Consider the following 24,348-nt stretch of genomic DNA (forward strand, 5'->3'; position numbering starts at 1 on the left):
CACCTAAACTTCGCCGGCTACTGCGTCTATCGTACCGACCTACCGGCCGGCTCTGGTAGCGGTGGAACGGCCATCATCATACACAAAGACATAGAACACACAAACATAGTACTCCCTGAACTTGAAAAATTAGAGGCAACCGCCGTCAGGGTCAAATTCAACGGAGCCTACACTACACTGGTGTCAGTATACAAAAGCCCTAAGAACGTCAAGACACGCGACATGAGCACTATACTCAACATATCACCGCGAGTAATCGCCGCTGGAGATCTTTACGCAAAACACCCTGGCTGGAACTCACGTATACGAAACTCCAGCGGCAAAAGAAACTATACGAACACGCATTGGGACGAAACTACATTGCACTAGCGCCGACCGAACCGACGCACATTCCCTACCGGAGGGGTCACAGGCCAGACGTGTTAGACATGGCCCTCATCAACGTTGCTGTTGATAACGACCTGCTCTCAAATCACTAACCCGTTATACTGTACACTGAAGAAACACTGCAGCACATGGATCAACGCAGGATGTTTGACTACAGGCGAGCGAATTGGACTTTGTTCAGCGCAACGCTTGACAGTCGCATCCCATCCATCCATGCGATTAACGAGACAGCTCAAATTGATGAGGCCGCTGGAACCCTTACTAGCGCCGTCCAAGACGCAATAGCAGACACCGTACCAATCCGCACACCACAACAACACACTGCTGCCCTGCCCCAGGAGATCCTGGGCCTTATCTCAGTGAGGAACCGCCTCAGGACTCAGGAGACATTGGCAGCGTACCAGGCGCCAGCGCTTCAGACAGCACATGAACAGGCTCCAGGGAGTAAACCGGGACAAAAGACACACATTTAAAGCATAACAGTGGAACCAGAAACTCGAAGGACTGGACACCACGCGACCTGGCGTGTGGCAGATGGCCCGGCACTTCACCAGGGGGAAACTGTATACACCCACGCTACAGGGGCTCGACGGACCGGCATATTCTGTGAAAGAAAAAGCCCTCACACTTGCAGCGTCGTTCACACAGAACCTGGATCTCTCTGACCCAGCGTTCACACTTGCGACCGACCAGGAGGTTACACGCTTCTTGGCCTAACTATCTTGCAACCTCATCCGATAGGTTAGTACAGCTGAAGTCAAATGAGCCATCATGCACGCCACATCTAGGAAGGCCCCTGGTCACGATGGCATTCAAAACCGTGTCCTCCAGGAAAAAGCCCTCACACTTGCAGCGTCGTTCACACAGAACCTGGATCTCTCTGCCCCAGCGTTCACACTTGCGACCGACCAGGAGGTTACACGCTTCTTGGCCTAACTATCTTGCAACCTCATCCGATAGGCTAGTACAGCTGAAGTCAAATGGGCCATCATGCACGCCAAATCTAGGAAGGCCCCTGGTCACGATGGCATTCAAAACCGTGTCCTCCAGGAGTTCACGGATGAAGCAGTAGAACACCTCACACACATCAAGAATGCCATACTTAAACACCAACACTTCCCCGCCTTTTGGAAGACGGCCGAGGTTGAGAGTTGGCAATACTCTCTTCGGATTTAAAGGTTGGCTACAGCGCGCGCACACAAGCTCTGGAATCTAAGATATTGTTGTTGCGCTTCACAGCGCACGGATTAACTAGTGGCAGTTTTGAAGCCAGTGTAGGAGCCCGCCTGCTGTGGTGTGCACGTGTTTTGGGCAGCGACACAGAATTTGGTAGTGAGTTGATATTTTTTATAATTTGCAGCACGTTTATTAATTTAAAGAAAAGAGTTTGTGTATGTGCGTAGCAGCAGACGGTAATTTTGATAATGTTAAGAGTTGAATTCTTAAGGGAAACCATTGTTAGATTAAGTATTGATTTTTGTCATTGATTTCTTTTGTAATTTAATTGAGAAGTATTTCAGTTTGTCTCAAGAGTTTGATTAATTTGTAATGCCACTGGAGGCAGATTTACATGCGAAGCGATTGTTGAAAGAGCTCCTAGCGTTTTGTTAATTGAATGAGAAAGGATCGCTTTCAGATTATAGATTTTGAAAAAAAAAGAAGTACGTGTTAGGGTTATCATTTATCGAGTTTAGATTTGACCAAACCCTTTCTCTTGAATTATATGTAGTTGTAGTAAGCAGAAGCAGCCGCAGCAACAGCAGGAGCCGCCATACAGAACACGCATTGCACTCAGCATGAATAATAGGTTTTTTTATGTTTTTGTTAAATAATGGAATGCAGCAGATGAAGCAGTGGCAGCAGAAAGACCAAGTAAGTTTTTTGTTGCGCACAGGACCAATGAAAAATAATAAAGTTTAGGCGATCTCTGTAATAGTAAAGTTAACAAGAGTACAAGCACGAGATTTTCAGTAGAAAACACGTGATAAGGAGATAGAGCTCGCGTCTTTCAAGGTCCTAATGTTCAGGAAGCGGAGGAAAGACCACTCCCTCCCACAAAATTACCTACCCATCAGTCTGTTGAGCGCGCTCAGCAAGATCTTTGGGAAGGCAATACTAAAACGACTCACGAGGCACTGCATTACAAACGACACCCTGAGGCCGGAGCATTTCGGCTTCAGGAATCACCTATCGACAACTCAACAACTCCTCCGCGTTGTTGAATACGTAACACACGGATACAACACAAACAAAGCAACGGGGGCGGTGCTCCTGGACATCGAAAATGACTTCGATCGTCTGTGGCACAACGGCCTCATACGCAAACTCAGCGACGCGGGGTTCCCCGACGGGCTCGTACGTCTCATACATTCATATCTCACGGACAGGAGTTTAGACACCGACGTGACAATCGACACAACATGGTATCCAGGCAGGAGTACCTCATGGAAGCATCCTAGAGCCCTTACTGTTTAACCTCTACATTAATGATCTCCCAGCCACTACGCGGATGATACTGTCATCCTTGCGCAAGATTGGAAGCCGTCTAACATTAACTCACGACTACGACAGTCAGAGCGGCAGAGCCTTGGCTGGTAAAATGGCGTGCTTGAGTAAACGTCGACAAGTGCCAAACCGTTCTGTTCACTAGAAGACCGAACTACTGCGCAGTCGTGAACACTGTAACCCCACATCACTACATGCACGCCCAATACGTTTCCGCGAGAAGGTCAAATACCTCGCTGTCTGGCTGGATCGGAAACTACTCTGGAGGGGGGGAGGACCACATTCAACATGTGACCAACAAAGCAAACGCGAAGCTCAGACAACTCTACCCTATGCTTAACAGGCGTAGCACACTGAATAGGAGGGTGTCCAGGTCCAGGTAAACCACCCTTATCAGATCTCTGATGACGTATGCTGCTCCCGTCTGGGGATACGCTGAGCCCACACGTGTGCGCCGTCTGCAGCTCATACAGAACAAAGTACTCAGAATCATAAGCAACGCTCCGCGCTACACACGCACCGCGTTTGTTCACCGGGAATATCGGCTTGACACCATTTTGCAGGTATTCCAAAAACTCTCCACACGACTGTACAGAAACACGAGACACTCGCGTAACTTGTTTATCCTTTCTCTGGGAAACTACGACCACAACCATATACGGAAACTTAATAAACCAAAGACATTATTAGCAAGAACCTAAAAATCTATGGTCCATAGCACGCTAACACGACAGTACTGGCGAGCCCCTGCAACACAGCTACTACTGGCAACCCCAGATGCTCGATCCGCCGAAAAATAGGCAATCGCAGGGAAATCGTACTGTACACAGCGCGCAAACCAGCCACACTCACCCCCTACACTGTGAGCTGATCCATGACCGATCGCCCACTAACGTATGACGACCTTGAACTGTTAAAGGGACGCAGCAGCTGCAGCAGGCCCTACAATGAGCATCCGCAACGACAAAGGTAAGGATGCACGATACCACTCACTAGCATAACTACACCTTGCATGCACTGTCGCAGCTAGCAAGCCGCTACTGCCCTTACTACCTGTCCTACTATCGCAGAGGTCTTTTTTTCCCTTGGCACTTGCGTTGGCACTTTTTTCCCTCTGCCCTTACAAACCGCTACCCTTCAATCGCTTTCGTCCACTTTGTGTTTCCCTATGGACCATGTCAATGCGTAATCCTACCCAGACGCATGGACAACATCACAGCCCGCATCCAATGACTCACGATTTGAAAACTAACATGTTATACGGAGGTGACAGTTTGGTCACCACGTTGGTGTTGGCGTGGAGGAGCCCCATCCTTTTATGCCTGCGGTATGTCCAGGGCGGTTTAGTGTCTGAAGATAGATTCACCATGGCAGTTTTGGGGTGGGGTCTGTGGGTCCTCCACTAGAAACTGATATACTCACAATTACGCTAGCTTTTTACAACTGTACTACATTTACAAGCAAATTTACAAAACGTGATCAGAAGTGACATCATGATCTCGTGAGCATAAGTATTCGGAGTCTTGGATTTTTAGAGTAGGCTATATACAAAAGGAGCTTTGTAAGCAAGTTTTCTCTGTAAAGTAGTGGAGGTCGGAGGTTGTTGGGGAGAGGTATATCTGTAGAAGTGTGACTGGTAGGATTGTTTCTTTTATATGATACTTGTAACGTGCACAATAGAGATATACCCTCATCTATCTCATGAATTGACATCGTTATGCAGTTCAGCATGTAATGTGTGGGAAATTAGGTTAACTCTCAAAATTAATATAGAACATACGGTCCGACGCTGACATCTTCCAAAGGTTGTTTCTTTTTGTTTTTTGTTTTTTTGCTATTAAGAAATTCCCGAAAAACTAAGTGAACCTGCATTATTTTGTGCCGGTGTTAGAATTGAAACCGTGTGTTTCATTCTAGAGGATAGTTGAAATATTGGGATGAAACCAACAACCCATAGGTTGAGCATGCTGTGTCGTTTTTCAAATGCTTGTTTGTGCTTCCTGCGAAGAGTATGAATTTTGTGTGTAATATCTGTCAGAATATAGAGGCAAAAATTACTGCAAAGAATGCAGTTAATATTAAACCTCTATTAAATCTTCTGAAAGAAGCGTCGGGACAATATGTGAGTTTGAGAACTTCTCATATGTTCACCTATGTAAAATCTGCTTCAAGGAAGAAAGAGGAGTTCTTTTCTTTCTCTGCAGGGATATTGCTGCTAGCATCGGATGTCGACCTACCCTTCCCTTGTGTGCTGTGGCTCAGACACCTGTTTTAGCTACGAAAAGAGCATTTTTGACGAAAGCAACGATGTTGTAATGGATACTATTATTTTATGATGTATTTCTTTAACTTTGTTAATAAACATAGAGAAGAACAAAAGTATTTTCATTGAAAAGCATTCGTTTTGGTTTTTTTCCTACATCAAGTCCGCTCATAGTATGGAAGCTATGATTATACTGTGTTCTTAACACCTCCTGACCTGCGTTGAAGAATAGTCGTTTTTTATTGTCGAAACATAGCATTGACGGACAATATCACTGCTCTGTCAATGTATTCAGTCTTCCATGGGGTTAAAAAAATTACTTCATTTCGCCCCCCAGCAGAGTACTGTTGTTAATACCTGTGCTACACAGTTCCATATGATATGGTAACAATTGGTTTGCGGGATGTACGCACTACTAAGCTTGTAGCGACTAGATACTGTATAGAGGTATGTTGCAGAGAAAAAGAGAAAATCTGAGTGCTGCATACAACCATGTATCATATTAATTCAGTAAAAAGCAATATGTAACAGATGTAATCTGATATGGCGGCGGATGGGACTCTTGTTCTTTAATGTATGCAAAGATGTTGGGCAGATGGATGGTATCCTATATCAGTGCTTTAACAGACGAAAGTCTATGCGCTCTACAGACATTGCACCAGTTCCCATAGTCAGGAGCAAGAGGCATATTAGGGAAATTGGTATGGATGCATGGCTGCAGAGGAAATATAAGGAATTCGCCTAAAGCAGAACTGGTTGATGTTGAAACGGAGCTTGTGCTGGTACTATTGCAGTGTCCTTCTTCAAGATGACTACTAGCTTATGGATTTGGGCAAAGGCGAGGTTTTTTTTTATCAGAATGGATATTTGCGACTACCTAACGAATGGCAGAAAAGTTTACATCTTCTCCCGCTAAGAAGAATATGGTTTTTAAAAGCTGATTTATTATTAAGGAACTGGATAGACTGTTCGAGTTTGATCCTGTCTAAATGCTAGTGATATGGAAGTACATTTTAAAAATCGGTATGGGACGTATATGGTACAGATGACTGTGGTTTTAATGTAATATTGCTTAACCACGGCAGTGAGTACCTTACACAGCATCACTGCACTTAAATACCCCTGACAGACGTTTGGATCCTACGCTACTCGCACTCGATTCCATTGCATCACTTGATCACTGTATTCTTTTGCTCGTAAGCAAATTACATTTCTAAGTTAGGAGGGAGTCTATATGCAAGTAATGACGTGGGAGACTCTAGTTTCAATGGAAAATTTTTTCATTGTGGGAGGGAGTACCACACACAGCATAACTGTACTTAAATAGCCCTGACCGACATTTGGAAACTAGGCGACCGTATTTCGCAAATAATTGTGTTTTGTATGCTTTGAATTCCGCGTTTATTGCGTCCAAAATCTGTTAGAGTAGGCATACCATCGTGCATTGAACTTTCGTAGATCTTAGAATGATTGGAGTGATCTAAATCACAATCAGCACATCTCTATCTCAATGCTTCCAATATCTTAAGCAACGCAATGCCACTGATATACTCTCACACCACTGAAGCGCACACCGTTTTCTGCAAACTGCGTGCGTGTGTGTGTGAACGACACTTTGATGCTTTAGAAATATGTTCTACGATGTCCCTCGAGCTGTTAATTTCAACGTAGCAACACCAAACACAGTAAGTACTGATGCACTAACACTGCTGTTGTCGAAGACAGGAATAGCGAGTCAAAATGCGGTGTACTTAGCCGTCAACTGCCCTTCGATGTATATAAATTTGTTGCACAGCTTCTCCCACTCTATTTGAACGAGCCCCACCCACATAACTCATCATACAATCTCAATTTCCACTAAAGCACTGAGGTCACTGACATTTGCTATCCCAACATTGACAGGCATAGGCCAGTTTGTTGTTGAGCAATACACTATGTGATAAAAAGTATCCGAACACAACCAAAAACATACGTTTTTCATATTAAGTGCACTGTGCTGCCACCTATTGCCTTACACCATATTAGCCACCTCAGTAGTCATTACAGATCGTGAGAGAGGAGAATGGAGCGCTCCGTGGAACTCCCGGACTTTGAACGTGATCAGGTGATTAGGTGTCACTCGGGTCATACGTCAGTACACGAGATTTCCACACTCCTAAACATCTCTAAATCCACTGTTTCCGATGTAATAGTGAAGTGGAAACGTGAAGGAACACGTAAGCCTACAGCACAAAAGCTTACAGACCGACCTCGTCAATTGACTGAGTGAGACTGCCGACAGTTTAAGATGGTTGTAATGTGTAATAGGCAGACATCTATTCAGACCATCACACAGGAATTCCAGATTGCATCAGGATCCGCTGCAAGTACGATGACAGTTAGGCTGGAGGTATGAAAACTTGGATTTCATGGTCGAGCGGCTGCTCATAAGCCACACATCACGCCGGTCAATGCCAAATGATGCCTCGCTTGGTGTAAGGAGCGTAAACATTTGGCCATTGAACAGTGAGAAAAGGTTGTGTGAAGTGAAGAATCGCGGTATACAATGTGGCAGACAGATGGCAGGATGTGGGTATAACGAATGCCCAGTGAACGTCATCTGCCAGCGTATGTGGTGCCAATAGTAAAATTCGAAAGAAGTGGTGGCATGATGTGGTGTTGTCTTTCATGGAAGGCGCTTGCACCCTTTGTTGTTTTGGGTGGCACTATCACAGCACAGGCCTACATTGATGTTTCAAGCACCTTCTTACTTCCCACTTCTGAAGGGCAATTCTGGGATGGCGATTGCATCTTTTAACACGTTCGAGCATCTGATCATAATGCACAGCCTTTGGTGGAGTGGTTACACGACAATAACATCCCTGTAATGGGCTGGCCTGCTCAGAGTCCTGGCCTGAATCCTCCAGAACACCTTTGGGATGTTTTGGAACGCCGACTTCATGCCAGGCCTCACCGACCAGCATCGATACCTCTCCTCAGTGCAGCACTCCGTAAAGAATGGACTGCCGTTCCACAAGAAACCTTCCAGCATCTAACTGAACGTTTGCCTGCAAGAGTGAAGGTGTCATCAAGGCTAAGGGTGGGCCAACACCACATTGAATTCCAGCATTACCGATGGAGGGTGGCACGAACTTTTAATTAATTTTCAGCCAGGTGTCCGGATCCTTTTGATCGCATAGTGTACGTGCTGGTGCACAGTAAAATCGATTCCACAACTTAATACAACGTAGTCGCCGTCTACCAATCATGTGAGTTCTCATCTTTTCGTTTTACGTGGCTGATCTGCGAAACAAAAGCATCATGTGTATACTGCTAGGACTGTATAGGTCGGCATACTCCATTTCGATACGTAACGGGAAAAAAGTCTTTGGGAAAGACAACATATTTCTTCCGGATCCGTAAGGGTAGATTAGGACATGTATAGAGATATAAAGGCAACCGTTTTGCTCGATCAGTGCTTGACAAGATAATCGGTGGTACTGGTGTAATGTACCCTCCATCATGCACTGTAGAGAGGCTTGCGGTGTATTTGTTTTATACTTCATATGTTCACAGGCGATGCACTTGTCCACAAGTATGTGGGGAGACCTGTGGTTGGACTGATACTTGAGCTGAATGTAGCTCATTGTGTAAGAGTAAGCAGCCGGAGCGAACTGAAGAAGAATGCTTATCTCGGACTCAGATGCATTAACCCAAACATTACGAACTGACAGGCCGTCTTAAGTGCCAGCTGCAAAGCACGACTCACGCCCTGTCCTCAGAGGTTTACTTCCGCCACTAAATCTCCTACGATGCACATAAAAAGTTTCACCTCCCTGGAATACGTATTTAAATGCAGTCTGTTGTCTATAGGGGAGATGCGACACCGGTAGGCTACAGCGATTTGCAGAGGCTTGAGGATTAGTGGGAGTTGGAAATGACTCTGGATAAATACACTACTGGCCATTAAAATTGCTACACCACGAAGACGTGCTAATGACGCGGAATTTAACTGACGAGAAGAAGATGCTGTGATATGCAAATGATTAGCTTCTCAGAGCATTCACACAAGGTTGGCGCCGGTGGCGACACCTACAGCGTGCTGACGTGAAGAAAGTTTCCACCCGATTTCTCAGTCACAAACATCAGTTGACCGGCGTTGCCTGGTGAAACGTTGTTGTGATGCCTCGTGTAAGGAGGAGAAATGCGTACCATCACGTTTCCGACTTTGATAAAGGTCGAATTGTAGCCAATCGCGATTCAGGTTTATCGTATCGCCACATTGCAGCTCGGGTTGGTCGAGATCCAGTGACTGTTAGCAGAATATGGAATCGGTGGGTTCGGGAGGGTAACACGGAATGCCGTGCTGGGTCCCAACGGCCTCGTATCATTAGCAGTCGAGATGACAGGCAACTTATCCGCATGGCTGTAACGGATCGTGCAGCCACGTTTAGATCCCTGAGTCAACAGATGGGGACGTTTGCAAGACAACAACCATCTGCACGAACAGTTCGACGACGTTTGCAGCAGCATGGATTATCAGCTTGGAGACTATGACTGCGGTTACCCCTTACGCTGCATCACAGACAAGAGCGCCTGCGATGGTGTACTCAACCTGGGTGCACGAATGGAAAAACGTCATTTTTTCGGATGAATCCACGTTCTGTTTACAGCATCATGAGGGTCGCATCAGTGTTTGGCGACATCCCGGTGAACGCACGTTGGAAGCGTGTATTCGTCATCGCCATACTGGCGTATCACCCGGCGTTATGGTATGGGGTGCCATTGGTAACACGTCTCGGTCACCTCTCGTTCGCATTGACGGCACTTTGAACAGTGGACGTTATATTTCAGATGTGTTACAACCCGTCGCTCTACCCTTCATTCGATCCCTGCGAAACCGTACATTTCAGCAGGATAATGCACGACCGCATGTTGCAGGTCCTGTACGGGCCTTTCTGGATACAGAAAATGTTCGATTGCTGACCGGCCAGCACATTCTCCAGATCTCTCACCAATTGAAAACATCTGGTCAATGGTGGCTGTACTTGTACACGCCATCTAAGCTCTGTTTGGCTCAATGCCCAGGCATATCAAGGCCCTTATTACGGCCAGTGGTGGTTGTTCTGGGTACTGATTTCTAGGATCTATGCACCCAAATTGCATGAAAATGTAATCAGATGTCAGTTCTAGTGTAATATATTTATCCAATGAATACCCGTTTATCATCTGCATTTCTTATTGGTGTAGCAATTTTAAAGGCCAATAGTGTATAAATGTTGAATCTAAAATAGTCGAAGAGACGTGCTGCTGTTCTATTGGACCACTGGCTACAAATCACGGGAAACAGTACCAATCGCAAAATATGTGGACGTAAGTATTCGTATGGAGATGAATTTCTCCCCATACGTTAGTGTACTATTTTTTCTCGTTGTGATAGCTCTCTACATAGCCAGTAACGGGTAGAGGGCTACTAGTGGAACAATGCTGTCGCAACGTGATGGGGTTTCGAGAGTATTAGCAGAGCTCTGTGAGTTGGCTGGGTACATTTAGATGCAGCATCACTCGCCAAAATGAGGTAGATGCAAATGCCATGTATCGAAAAGACTGGAAGCTTCCTTAGAAAATTAAGCGATACTCTGACAAAAGGGGAAGTGAGAGGAGATCCCTAAACCGCTTCTTCTAAGTGTTGTGAGCAAACATATTACTTCCTCCCGCATACGTCTTCTGAAGTCACAGTAATGAGAAAAATTAGGGGCTAATATGTATGTTTTTACCAAGAGAAAATAAACGAACCTAAGCTGTTCCCCTTAGGAGGAGAGTCGGCGACCTTGAAGTCACGCATCCTTAAAAAATGGTTCAAATGGCTCTGAGTAGTATGAGACTTAACTTCTGAGGTCATCAGTCCCCTAGAACTTAGAAATAGTTAAGCCTAACTAACCTAAGGACACCACACACATCCATGCCCGATGCAGGATTCGAACCTGCGACCGTACCGGTCGCGCGGTTCCAGACTGCAGCGCCTAGAACCGCTCGGCCACAGCGGCCGGCCACGCATCGTGCTTTTGCTCTAGATGAGTATTTTGGCAAACTAATGGTATTCGCTCCTACCTTTCCGTGTACTTAGTTAACAACTCGCACAGCCACTGACCATGTCCGTGAGTTAGTAGTAGGAGTAATCCACTAAATTACAGGCCCATATAGTTAGCGTGGATATGGAGCAGGATTTTAGAACATATGTCGTGTTCGAACATTATGAATTACCTTGAAGGAAACGGTCTATTGACACACAGTCAACATGGGTTTAGAAATCGTTCCTGTGAAACACAACTAGCTCTTTATTCACATGAATTGCTGAGTGCTACTGACAAGGGATTTCAGATCGATTCTGTATTCTTGGTTTTCCAGAAGGCTTTTGACACTGTACAACACAAGCGGCTCGTAGAAATTGCGTGCTTATGGAATATCGTCTTAGTTTGTGACTGGATTTGCGATTTCCTGTCAGAGAGGTCACAGATGGTAGTAACTGACAGAAAGTCATCGAGTAAAACAGAAGTGATTTCAGGCGTTCCCCAAGGTAGTGTTATAGGCCCTTTGCTGTTCCTTATCTGTATAAACGATTTGGGAGACAACCTGAGCAGCCGTCTTCGGTTGTTTGCAGATGACGCTGTCGTTTATCGACTAATAAAGTCATCAGAAGATCAAAACAAACTGAAAAATGATTTAGAAAAAATATCTGAATGGTGCGAAAAGTTGCAGTTGACCCTAAATAACGAAAAGTGTGAGCTCATCCACATGAGTGCTAAAAGGAACTCGTTATACTTCGGTTACACGATAAATCAGTCTAATCTAAAAGCCGTAAATTCAACTAAATACCTAGGTATTACAATTACGAACAACTTAAATTTGAAAGAACACATAGAAAATGTTGTGGGGAAAGCTAACCAAAGACTGCGTTTTACTGGCAGGACACTTAGAAATTTCTAACAGACATACTAAGGAGACTGCCTACACTACGCTCGTCCGTCCTCTTTTAGAATATTTTACAATACTGTGCACGGTGTGGGGTCCTTGCCAGGTAGGACTGACGAAGTACATCGAAAAAGTTCAAAGAAAGGCAGCACGTTTTGTATTATTGCGAAATATGGGAAAGAGTGTCACAGAAAAGATACAGGATTTGGGCTGGAAATCGTTAAAAGAAAGGCGTTTTCCGTTGCGACGGAATCTTCTCACGAAATTCCAATCACCAACTTTCTTCTCCAAATGCGAAAATATTTTGTTGACACCGACCTACGTAGGGTGGAACGATCACCACGATAAAATAAGGGAAATCAGAGCTCGTACGGAAAGATACAGGTGCTCATTCTTTCCCCGCGCTATACGAGATTGGCATAATAGAGAATTGTGATGGCGGTTGGATGAACCCTTTGCCAGGCACTTAAATATGATTTGCAAAGTATCCATGTAGATGTAGATGTAATAAAGTAACTGTGTTTCCTCTACACTCACCTGTGTCAACGTTATGCTTTGAGCTGAATTCTCTTATCCACTTATTAACTGTTCTCTTTAAGCTATAAATGTATAACTTTCATGTTCAAAGTCAATAAATAGTGTCCACCTGCTTCCATTCACAAACAGAAGATCGCTTCTCCCATTAATACGTTTACGCGAGTGGAGTGGTGTGATACTCATTTGTTCAATGCTTAATTGGGCCACCACTATTAACTTTCATTTAAACAACTTTATTGTGCGCACGCTCGAAAATCATAGTGGCCTGATTAAAAACACAAATCCTCTAAACATCCACAGAGCGGAGAGTACACGACATAAGATTTGTACTCAGTGTCATGCAGCGTCCCGGGGGGGGGGGGGGGGGGGGGGGCGGGAAGTTTGGACGTTGTTGTAGAAGTGGTGGACAGTGGCACTCTAAAGTGGGAGTAGGAAGTGACCAGGATGGAGAGCTTTTTGAGGTGGCGTTGTGCATGTTGCTCAAGCTCCTGCACGGCAAGAATTTCAATGTATGTTATGGGTTCCAGGAATTTGGGATTACATAGCAGAAGAATTTTGTGGATGAAGGGAAGGTAGGGCAAGGAGGATTGGGCTTGGTTGATATGGTTTTGCAGGACTATGTTGGCGAGGGCTAAGGATTGGCGGAATCTGAACAGGTGGAGGTCATTGTGGAAGGAGGGATGGCAACCAGAGATGGGTAATTTGATGGTAAGGCCATTAGGGGGATATCATGAGTCAAGCAACAACGCAGGAACATCATGTGGGACTGGAATCTGGCTAGGGATAAGGAGACTTTTCTGTATTGACACAGATGGAAGGAGCAAGGATTCATGGTGGTGTAAAAATGCGAAAAATTACGTAAGAAAGTAGAATTATGTCCGAAAAGTTACGCAAAAATACACCCAAATACGTGTGAAAAGTACGAAAAGGGTGAAATGGATGCACAGGGGGAAAAAAGAGATGCAATCTGAGGTATAGAACGGAGAAAGTGTGGGGGTGGGAAGCAGCGGAAAAGTGCGTGTGTGCGTGTGTGTATGTGTGTCTACTGCAGACAAAGGCCTCAATGGCCGAAAGCGATGATTGTGTGAATCTTTTTATTGTGCGTATCGCGACTCCGCATCGCCACTATATGGTGAGTAGCAACTTTCCTTCTCTGGTATAGGTTCTTATTAAATAATATACATAATGTCTTACATTCTGTGTAGTTTGTATAATTACTCCTACAGCATTTTTAGCTGTCATGTATTGTTATATTTTGTATGTTCACAGATATTAAGTTACATATTATATGTTCAGAGATATTAAATTAAATATTACATGTTCAAAGATATTATTTGGCTATCAAGGACGATTTTGCGTATTAATTTACACTATAGTACCTGTTATTTAATAATTGTTTTAAGCCTTTGGCTAAAGGTGCTGAGATCTTTTACATTTTAATATTCTGTGTGCAAGCTGTTGTACAGTTTATGGCAATATCGATGCCTACAAGCATTGCTGGGTGAGCGAAGACTGATCTTTACAGGGGACACAGACAGTAGTCCATTCTGAGCTGTGCTTGTCAATGGATAAATGTCATGTACAGTGCTCATTCAATAAATCATGTATCAGTACCATCTCTTCTGTCTCATTATTGGCACATTCCTACTGAAACCAGGTACAACTAGGACATGCAATATGTAAATTTTCATTGCAAACGGGCTACTGCTTATTACTGTGTTCAAAACCATTCCATGGCAAAACACAAGTGCATCATGATATTAAATGAAACAATGACTGCCACCACACTGTGGCAATTGCCAATACAACATACATCCTATTGCTAGACTCTGAACAAGATTCCCCACTGAATTCACACCTCAGTTCAGTGAATCAGCATGTGGCAATCATAAGTAACTATTTCATGCCAACGACCTCATGTGTTTTGCTTGAACATTTGCACAGTCTGCATCCACATCCATGAACAGTCAGTTACCAACTGCATCAGTATGTACCGAATGAACAAGTCGAATTTGCTATAAGTGTCATGTTTCATGAATCATCGGCATCTCCTGCACTTTGTGATGAGTCTGAATGCTAACCTGTCTCATGCGTACTGACACAAACAGTTGGGTGTGATGATGTACTGGGTACCACATCCATTACCTCACCACAGCCTCCCATGTTTTTAACACTGAACTAGCTGACTGTGATCATACAACCCTAAGGTCTTCCACATTCACAGAAACTATGAACTGAGACGACCACCATTCAGAACAGAACAGCCAGTGCTATGGTTTGTCATTGCTGAGTGCTTCTGCAGTTCGCAAAATGTGGGGCAACAATGCAACATGCTCTGTGTGATGACCATCTCAGAGACAAGACAAAGCTACAACTTTGACACTGTCAACAGTTTACAGTTGCATGAATCTCATGAATGACCCTGCTTTGTGGACTCTGGATTGTCAAACTATTGCAACAGACAACTGATGTTGATTCCACAAGCAACAAAAGTGCTGCAGACATGTTTTGCCCTTGCTGTTAGGCACCATATCAACCAGGAAGCCACAGCACCACCACAGCACTCTACAAATAGGCAGGCTACCCCATGCACTGGACAGTACTGAGTGCAGCTAAATTCCACTGTTTGTGATGTTACTGCCACTTTGGAGCAGTAGACCGCACAAGGCACCAAGCCCATACCAGAAAATGTGGCAATGGTCTTGGTGGCTGATCCAGGTTACTAGCCTGCTACTACCAAAACCACAACCAATTCAGTGATGCTACACGCACGTGTGATTTTCCATTATAGGCATGCTGGCTCGCACAACTACTTCAAATTGTCACCAATCATTACGTGTGTTGCAAACACACACCCACTCATGACAATGACAATGTTTCTACACATGCTGACATACTGTGCCAGAGGCATCAAACCAACGACAGATAGGCCAGATGTCATATGACAGCTCCAACTACCACAAATTCTGGCATTTTCTTGGAGTTTTAAATTTATACTGATGCTGCCTGTCTCAAGTAGCTACTTTATAAGCACCACTGAGGGACACATTATCAGGTCTCAACGAAAACGGAAAAGGGTTTGTTGAATAGTCCAAGGGCATATTAAACACTTTTGATCATGCAAAAGAATGTCTCACTGATGCAATTACAACCGCACATCCAACCTCAGATGGTCAATTGACTCTTACCATAGATGCAAGTAACGCCTCCATAGTTGGTATGCAGTAAAGCTCCAATTTGCTCTCATAAACTGACAGTTTCCCAATCCAAATGGTCAACAATTGATAGGGAACTCCTTATGATTTATTATGCAATTAAGTTCTTCCACAAAGAAATAATCTTCTTTACATTTAGTGTTACTATCCTGTTGTTTGGTGTCCATTTGTAGACATCTCTGAGAGAATCATTGGCTTTTTTGTCAGTTGTATGGAGCAGTCAGCTGTCACGACATGGCACAAGAACTTACACTTATTATAGGGATAACAATGTCAATGGGCAACTGCAATCAGTTGGTTCTGTTGTCAGCAAGTGGTATTTTTCTCAATTGTTGATATTGGGTGGGATATTGTTATTACAGGCTCAAAAGGATATTAAGAATTATTTGGGCAGCTATGGCATTGGAAGTAGATGTTATGTCAAATGGAACATGAGAAAAAGCATGCAAAGTTTTATTGACAGATGCAACTTATAAAAAAAGATTGGTGTCTCTAATCACATTTATTTCATTTCTTCTACACAAACTGACTTTTTTTAGATTTTTTGGATTTTTTTGTTATATAAATAAACTTCTTTTAACTGATAAAATAATATGTTTTTTTCATGTAGACCATATAAAAGTGTCCATTGACATTTTTAGCCCTATAATAAGTGAAAGTTCTTGTGCCATGTCGTGACACCTGACTGCTCCATATTTTGCCAGTTTTTTCAAAAATGTTTTTTTCTGCTAGTGGATCTTCATTATAAGTGAAGTTGTTGTTCTTGGAACTCGATGGTTTACACATATTGTGAGCCAAGTTTTAGGTTCACAGTACCTTTAATTTCCTGATTTATTCAATGATAATAGAAGACCATTTTGAAGAAATTTTGACCTTTCTATTATTCTTCTGTTTACACAAACAAGATACAAGCAATATGAATGTCTACTGAAAATGACCACAAGTGTTCCTAATGGTCAAGTTATTAAAACATTTGACTGGTACATCATTCTGGTCTGCAACATAAGCATTTCTGTACTATTTTCACTACATTTTTCTTAATGTTATATGCTCATTTACAGTTTTACTTAAAACTATTTTGTTATTTATTCTATTCATAGCAGATGTTTGTTGCTTACTTTCTTTATCACAACCCACACTTACACACTGAATAAGCACTCCTAACACATGCTCTAGAATTGCAATTAGACCAAGAACTGACAGTCCAAGGAGAAAGCCTAGAATGGCACCAACATCTGCTAAAAACATCGTGAAATCATAGTCAAAATGTTCCTGAACTGTAGTTACTGTTTTTAAAGTGAAAAATACATATAATTGACTCATGTTGTGATTTTCTACAGTAGTATGAAAAGTTCTCCTGTTTCTCACAGATGCCATGTAGTTTGTGGTGACGCATCGACGAGGACAGCCACAGATGGAGAAATTGCAGCGATTACTGGAATCATAAAAGTCAGTAGCCACAACAATTAAATCATGTGAAGTTAAATTTCTCTCTCTTTTTTTACATTCAAAATAATAGTTACAATATTAGAAATGTAGTATAAAGCCTTTATTCTACATATTTCTTATGTCCATGCCAGAATATTTTATTACCTAATGTTCAAACACTTCTATGTTGCAGTTAGGACTGCAACAGTTCCTAAGGACTGTTGATGATGGTGACAGTTTCAATTCAGTTTTGCATGTATTTAGTATTTGAAGTGATAACAGAAGATTTATCTTCTTCCTGCATAAATATCTTAAGTTCGACAAGTTAACCATGAAGTAATTTAATGCATCATGAAATCAGAGCATTTTTATCCAAACTTTTGGAAAAAGGTATGTAGTCTAGAACATTGTCCAATTTTGTTGAGAGTAGCACACTTAGTATATCACAATTTGGATTCTGGAAGGGCTGCTGGATTGATTGAGCTTTGCAAGGATTAAATAATAAAAAAGGTCCACTTTCTGTGTTGACCACATCATAATCTTCTTCATTTTATGTAATCCATTTACATTGCCCATAATTTTCTTAGTCTGTCTATTGAAACTGACAGAGAGCACATAGAGGACTACACTAAAATTCCCTATGACAACTGAAGGACACATTACAATATCCATTAACCATTGGTTTTTATACTGAACAACCTGTAGTCATTTAGCTGAAAATGAATAGTCAGTGCTTTATATAATCATGATTTTTTAATGTTAACAAAGAAGTATACTGACCAGTTAGGTATATATCAAAGAGGCATAGTATTGTATCACAGAATCATAAACAGTGACTCGGTCCCAGCAATTGGACAGGAATTATGGGAAGAAATGTATAAAACAGACAATACAAACTCTTACTTAAACATATTCTGACAGGACTTTGAGGTTGTTTCCCTCTAAAACAAATAATGGCAAAATTGAATGGGAGGCTAACACAAGCAATAAAGTACCTTGTGCCAGGAAGAGATGCTCTTAAACAAGAAACAAACAAATATAGTGACCCAAGTGAAATTAAAACCCCCGAAAATGAGATTGACAGAAATGGCAACACTTTCTACATCTACATAAATACTCTGCAAGCCACCTTCTGGTGTGTGGCAGAGGGTACCACTAGTTTATCCCTTCTCCCCTGTTCCATTTGCAAGTGATGTGTAGAAGAATGATTGTTGGTAATCCTCTGTATTAGCTCTAACTTCTCAAATTCTTCATTGTAGTCATTCCATGTGATGTATTTGTGGGGAAGTAATATGTTGCCCGACTCTTCCTGGAAAGTCAAGTTACCTTCCATTAGGAATGTTGCAATCAGCGACTGTGCTATGATTTTCAAATGACAGAGCACAGCAATCTGTCTTCCTTTTCTTTCAGGTTTTGTTAGGCAAGTCTAGATCTTGGCTAGTGCCTAGACATTATCAATGCACTATTCCATAGCATCAGTGCAAGTCCTAGTACGTCAGTCCCCTGTTGTTTGGGCTTCTGTCACAGTTCATTCTTTTCTGGAAAGCATCCTCTTCAAATTTCAATTGTCAACCTTTCCATGATGCTTAACACCTCTCTTGTAGTGGGAGTTTGTTGAGCATCTCAGTAATGCTCTTGTGCCAACTGAACGATCCCATGACAAAATGTGCTACTCTTCCTAGGATCTTCTATCACTCCTACCTGTAAGGGTCCCTGGTTGACGAACAAAAGAATTGGTTGAATGAGCAATTTGCAAGCCATTTATTTAGTGAATGAATTACATTTCCTTAAGATTCCTCCACCATAGCTCAGTCTGTGATCTGATTTTCCTGTTATTTGTTTTATGTTGTCATTCCTCTTAAGGTCACTCTGGATAGATACTCCTAGATATTTTATGGTAGATACTGCTTCCAGTAACTCGGTACCAGTAGTGTCAGTTGCACAATAGTGAATTTCTTTTCCAATATTGTATTTATTTGATTCAGGTTCAACTGCCAGCCCCTGCAGCATTCATCAATCCTCTGTAGGTCTTGCTGGAAAGCCTTACTGTCTTCTGGCATTGCAACCTTATTATAAAGTACTTCATTATTTTCAAAGAGCCTTAAATAGCTTCCAACACATTCTACTAGTCTGATACTTGGTGAGCTCATATTTTTTTCACTAAAAGGCAGTGCAAGGCAGTATAAAATACCTTGATGAGGTCTATAAACATGGCATCAATGAGTGCTGGTGTCTACAGCAATGTGGATCTCATGGTGGAACAGAGGGAGCTGAGTTTCACAAGGTCTCTGATTTGTATAATCCATATGTTGATTTGTATAGATCAGATTTTCATTCTCCAAGAAGTTGTAATATGTGTGCATAAAACATGTTTCATAATTCTTCAACAGATTGACTTTTTTTTTGGAGACATCAACTACCACATCCAGTGAATACTTCCTCAGTGAGGCGGCAAACATTGCACCCACTAATATGGAAGCAAATAAAGGTGCATTAGAGTTACTTCTACAGACACTGCATGCACCACAAACTGACATTAGTTTCAAAATTGCAACTTCTAAGGTGAAATGTCATGTGGCTAGGCCATCCCATTGGGTAGATCATTCGCCTGGTGAAAGTCTTTTGAGTAGATCCCATTCGGCGACTTGCATGTCAATGAGGATGAGATGATGATGAATAGGACTTCACAACACCCATTCCCCGAGCAAAGTAAATCTCCAGCCCAGCTGAGAATCGAACTCAGGCCCTTTGGCATGCTGTTCTGTCTCACTGACCACTCAGCTACCAGGGTGGATGAACTTCTAAGATGACTGCAGAAAATGTCGGCTTACTAAAAAGAAGACATTCTGCTGGCTTTGGTGGTGTTTCTACAAAAATATTAAAATCCAATGCTGACTTGATAGGATTATCTGTAAGGTAATCTTTAATCAATCAGTGACTCAGAACATATTTCTAGACAGACTTAAATATGCTGCAGTAATATCCATTTATGAAACTGAACAAAAGTAAAGTACATCTAATTACAGATCTATACCATTCTTTCCTTTCTTTTCAAAAAGTCTTAGGAAATAACATATAATAGAATACTAACTGATTTGTCCCAGTGGAAATTGTTAATTGCCACTCTATGTGACATTTGCAAAGGACTCTTAATAGAGCACACAATACAAATTTTTCCCCAATTTGTTTCAGTACTTCCTCTTTCTTTATTCTATCCGCTCATCTAATGTTCAACATTCTTATTTAGTGCCACATTTCATAAGCTTCTCTTTCTCCTTATCTGAACTGCTTATCATCTATGTTTTCACTTCAAAACAAATCTACACTCCAGGCAAACAGGTTCAAAAAAGAACTCTCCACATTTAAATTTTCACGCCATGTTAACAAAATCCTTTTTCTAGGAATACCTTTCTTGCTATTGCCACTCTGCATTTCATATACGACATTGGCCATTGTTAAACAATGGAAAATACAGGATGGACTGTAACAATACCAGAGAAGGAAAGTTGCTACTCACCATATAGTGGAGATGCTGAGTCGCAATAGGCACAATAAAAAGATTCACACACTCATAGCTTTGACTTTGTCAGCAATAGTCACACACACACACACACACACACTGACGCAAACATAACTTGCACGCACATCTGCAGTCTCAGAGAGCTGAAACTACACTGCGAGCAACAACACCAGTGCATGATGGTAGTGGTGACTGGGTGGGGCTAAGGAGGAGGTTGGGGCAGGGAGGGGGAGGAATAGTATGCTCTTAGTATTATAGTATACTCTTAGTATTAGGGCTTTTAATATTCACACATGTGCTTCTCTTTTCTCCAAAGATCTCTGTAATTTTCTATGAACTACATGTACTCTTTCCCATAGTCAAGGATGCGTCTACAACTTTGCATTTGTCATTTGCCAGTTTGCACTTCATGTCAAACTCAGTTTTAGATGTCTGTACTCCATTTTCTCTTCTTCATTAACTGGATTTTCATACTTTCTCCTTTCATCAGTTAGGTTTAATATTTTGTGTGTTATCCCAGAATTTTTACTGGACCTTCTCAGTTGTCTATTTGATCCTCTGCGGCCTTCACTATTTCATCTCTCAAGGCTACCCATTCATCTCACACTGTGTTCCTTATGCCTCTTTCAGTAGCTACCTCTACATCCATACTCTATTGTGAAGTACATGGCAGAGGGTACTTCCCACTCTACAAGTTATTATGGGTTCTCCCCATTCCAGTGGCATATGGAGTATGAAAAGAGTGATTTTAAACACTTCTGCATGTGCTGTGTTTAATCTAATCTTGTCCTCATGGTTCCTGAGGGAGCTATACGTAGGGGAGTGTAGCATACTCCTAGAGTCCTCATTTGAAGCTGGTTCTTGAAACTTTATAAGTAAGTTTTCTGTTGATAGTTTGTGTCTATCTTCAAATGTCTGGCAGTTCAGTTTCTTCAGCATTTCCATGTCTGCCCTGATAGCTGAATGGTGAGTGTGATGGACTGCCATCCTAAGGTGCCTGGGTTCGATTCTCTGCTGAGTTGAGGATTTTCTCCACTCAGGGACTGGGTGTTGTGTTGCCTACATCATCATTTCATCCCCATCTGGCATGCAGGTCGCCCAATGTGGTGTCGAATGTAATAAGACCTGCCCCAAGGCGACTGGACCTGCCTCATAAGGAGCCTCCCAGCCAATGATGCTAAACCCCCATTTCCATTTCAGCATTTCTGTGACACTCTCTCATGGGTTAAAGGAACCTTTGTCTATTTGTGCTGCCCTTTTATGAAAACATTCAATATCCCCTGTTAGCTCTATTTGGTACTGGTCTAACACACTTGAACAGTATTCTAGGATGTATCATATGAGTGATTTGTAAGCAACCTCCTTTCTAGACTGATTGCATTTCCCAAGTATTCTGACAATAAACTAAAGTCTGCCACTTGCTTTACCTATGACTGAGCCTATGTAATTGTTTAATTTGATATACCTATGAAATGTTACACCCAGGTATTTGTATGAGCTGTCCATTACAACTGTGACTCATTATACTGTACTCATAGGGTACTTCTATCTTTTTTATTTTGTGAAGTGCACATTTTTACAATTTTGAAAATTTAAAGCAAGTTAACAATTTTTAAATAATTTTGAAATCTTTTTTGAGTTCTGGCTGAATATTTGTGCAGCTTTTTTCAGATAGTATTTCATGCCAGATAATTTTGATAACTGCAACATTGCAAACATTCTGAGGTTACTATTAAGTTAGTTCGTTAGTTTCATGTTCCATGGAACATTTGCATGATAAATTGTAATGATCTGGAATGAGTCATTTATATTCACATTGCAAATTAATTTATAAATTATGCTGAACATATGTAATTTTTTTAAAATCTTGTATTAAATATGCAGATGTGATTTAGTAATACCTACCCATTGTGGTTTACACACTATAGTAACAGGAATTATTCTACAGGATAGAAGGAGCTATCAAGGAGAAACCTTTTCATTTTGTTCAGGTTTTATTTTTGTGTCTTACAGACATTTTATATCAGTCAAGTTATCAAAAATTTTGGTTACAGCATTGTGCGTCCCTTTTTTTGCTAAAGAAAACTTAATGTGGAGTAATGAATGTTATTTTTCCTTTTGGTATCGTAATTTTATATATTATTATTCCTTTTGAACTGCAGTGGATTATTTACAGTAAACTTCAAGAAGAAGTAAATGTACTATGAAGAAATAGTCAGAATGCCAACTCCTTAAACAGATTTCTGTTAGATGATCTTGGGTGTGTCCCACATATTATTCCTAAAGCACATTTTTGAGCAATGGAGGCTTCCTTTTTTTAAACATGAGTTACCCCAGAACATTATCCCAAATGACATTATTGAATGAAATATGCAAAATATGTAAACTTCCTGATTTGTCTCTCCCTAGATCTGCAGATGTGGATGAACTAGGTTGTATTCTCTGTGAGGTCTTTAATATACAACATGACAAACAGAAGTCCTTACACACTTTCCTGGGCACATCTGAAATCATTTCTGCAACTTTAGATGACTCTTCATCCAATGTAACATGCTGCGTTCTCACTACCAAAGAATCCTCAACCCAGTCACAAATTTCTCCTGATACCTCATATGATCATGCTTATGATGATATGTGTAGATATGCTGCTGCGTCCTATGTTTTCAGAAACTGAGAAATACAACTTCGATCTGACTGCCTTGATCTGTAATTTTCAAGATGTCATTTTTGGAAAGTGCAAGTTTGGTTACATATGATTAATGTTTTCAGAATTCATGATTTTTGGCACAGAGATGGTCATTATGTTTGAGGTACCTCATTATCTTTGAGCTCAGAGTATGTTATAATAGTCTACAACAAATAGGTATCAAGGATATTGGATGGTGGATCATAGCTACTACCCTTCTTGTAGATGGGTGTGGCCAAGCTTTCTTCCAACCACTGGACAGTGTTTCTTGTTCAAAGAATACAAGGTAGACTGTAGTTAAAAGATCAGTTAACTCTGCTGCAAATATGGTAGAGAATCTGATAGGAATTCCATCAGGTCCTGGTGCTTTGATTAATTTTAGCGATTTCAGCTATTTCTCAACACCACTGACAGCAATATATATTTCACTCATCTTTGCAGTAGTGTAAGAATTAAACTGGAGCAGTACTCCTGGATTTTCATTTGTAAAGGAACATTTTGAAAGCAACTTCAGTGTTTCTGCTCTTGTTTGCTACCCTCAATTTCAGTCCCTGTTAGTCCACGATTTTCTGAATATTAACTTTGGTACCATTAACATACTTTACATACAAATAGAATTTCTCTTGGCCTTGTGAGAGATCCTTTGATAGTATTTTGCTACAGTATTTTTTTGAAGGCTTTACTCTCTTGACACCCAAATGTAGTTTATTCAGCATTTCCCTGTCTTTATATAGTCCTATGCTTTCTTTTAGATCTGTTACATAGTATAGCCAGTTTTTTTAGAAGTTCTTTACAGTGACTGTATACCATGTTCTCCTAGGTACAAATCTATAAAGTGCATGGTTGATTACTGTTC

At 41.7% G+C, this 24,348-nt stretch overlaps 1 protein-coding gene across 1 annotated transcript in view; it reads right to left on the minus strand.

The window, feature by feature from the left end:
• Positions 1-16,738: 16,738 nt before the first annotated feature.
• LOC126355398 (uncharacterized) overlaps positions 16,739-24,348 on the minus strand; it is a 194,788-nt gene continuing 187,178 nt past the window's right edge. Inside the window, exon 7 of the mRNA XM_050005696.1 lies at positions 16,739-17,293. Within this exon, the coding sequence (XP_049861653.1) occupies positions 16,885-17,293 (409 nt within the window). The 3' untranslated portion in view covers positions 16,739-16,884. The remainder of the gene's footprint in view (positions 17,294-24,348) is intronic.

Source organism: Schistocerca gregaria, chromosome 3 (genome assembly GCF_023897955.1).
Source record: "Schistocerca gregaria isolate iqSchGreg1 chromosome 3, iqSchGreg1.2, whole genome shotgun sequence".
NCBI classification, from domain to species: Eukaryota; Metazoa; Arthropoda; class Insecta; order Orthoptera; family Acrididae; genus Schistocerca; species Schistocerca gregaria.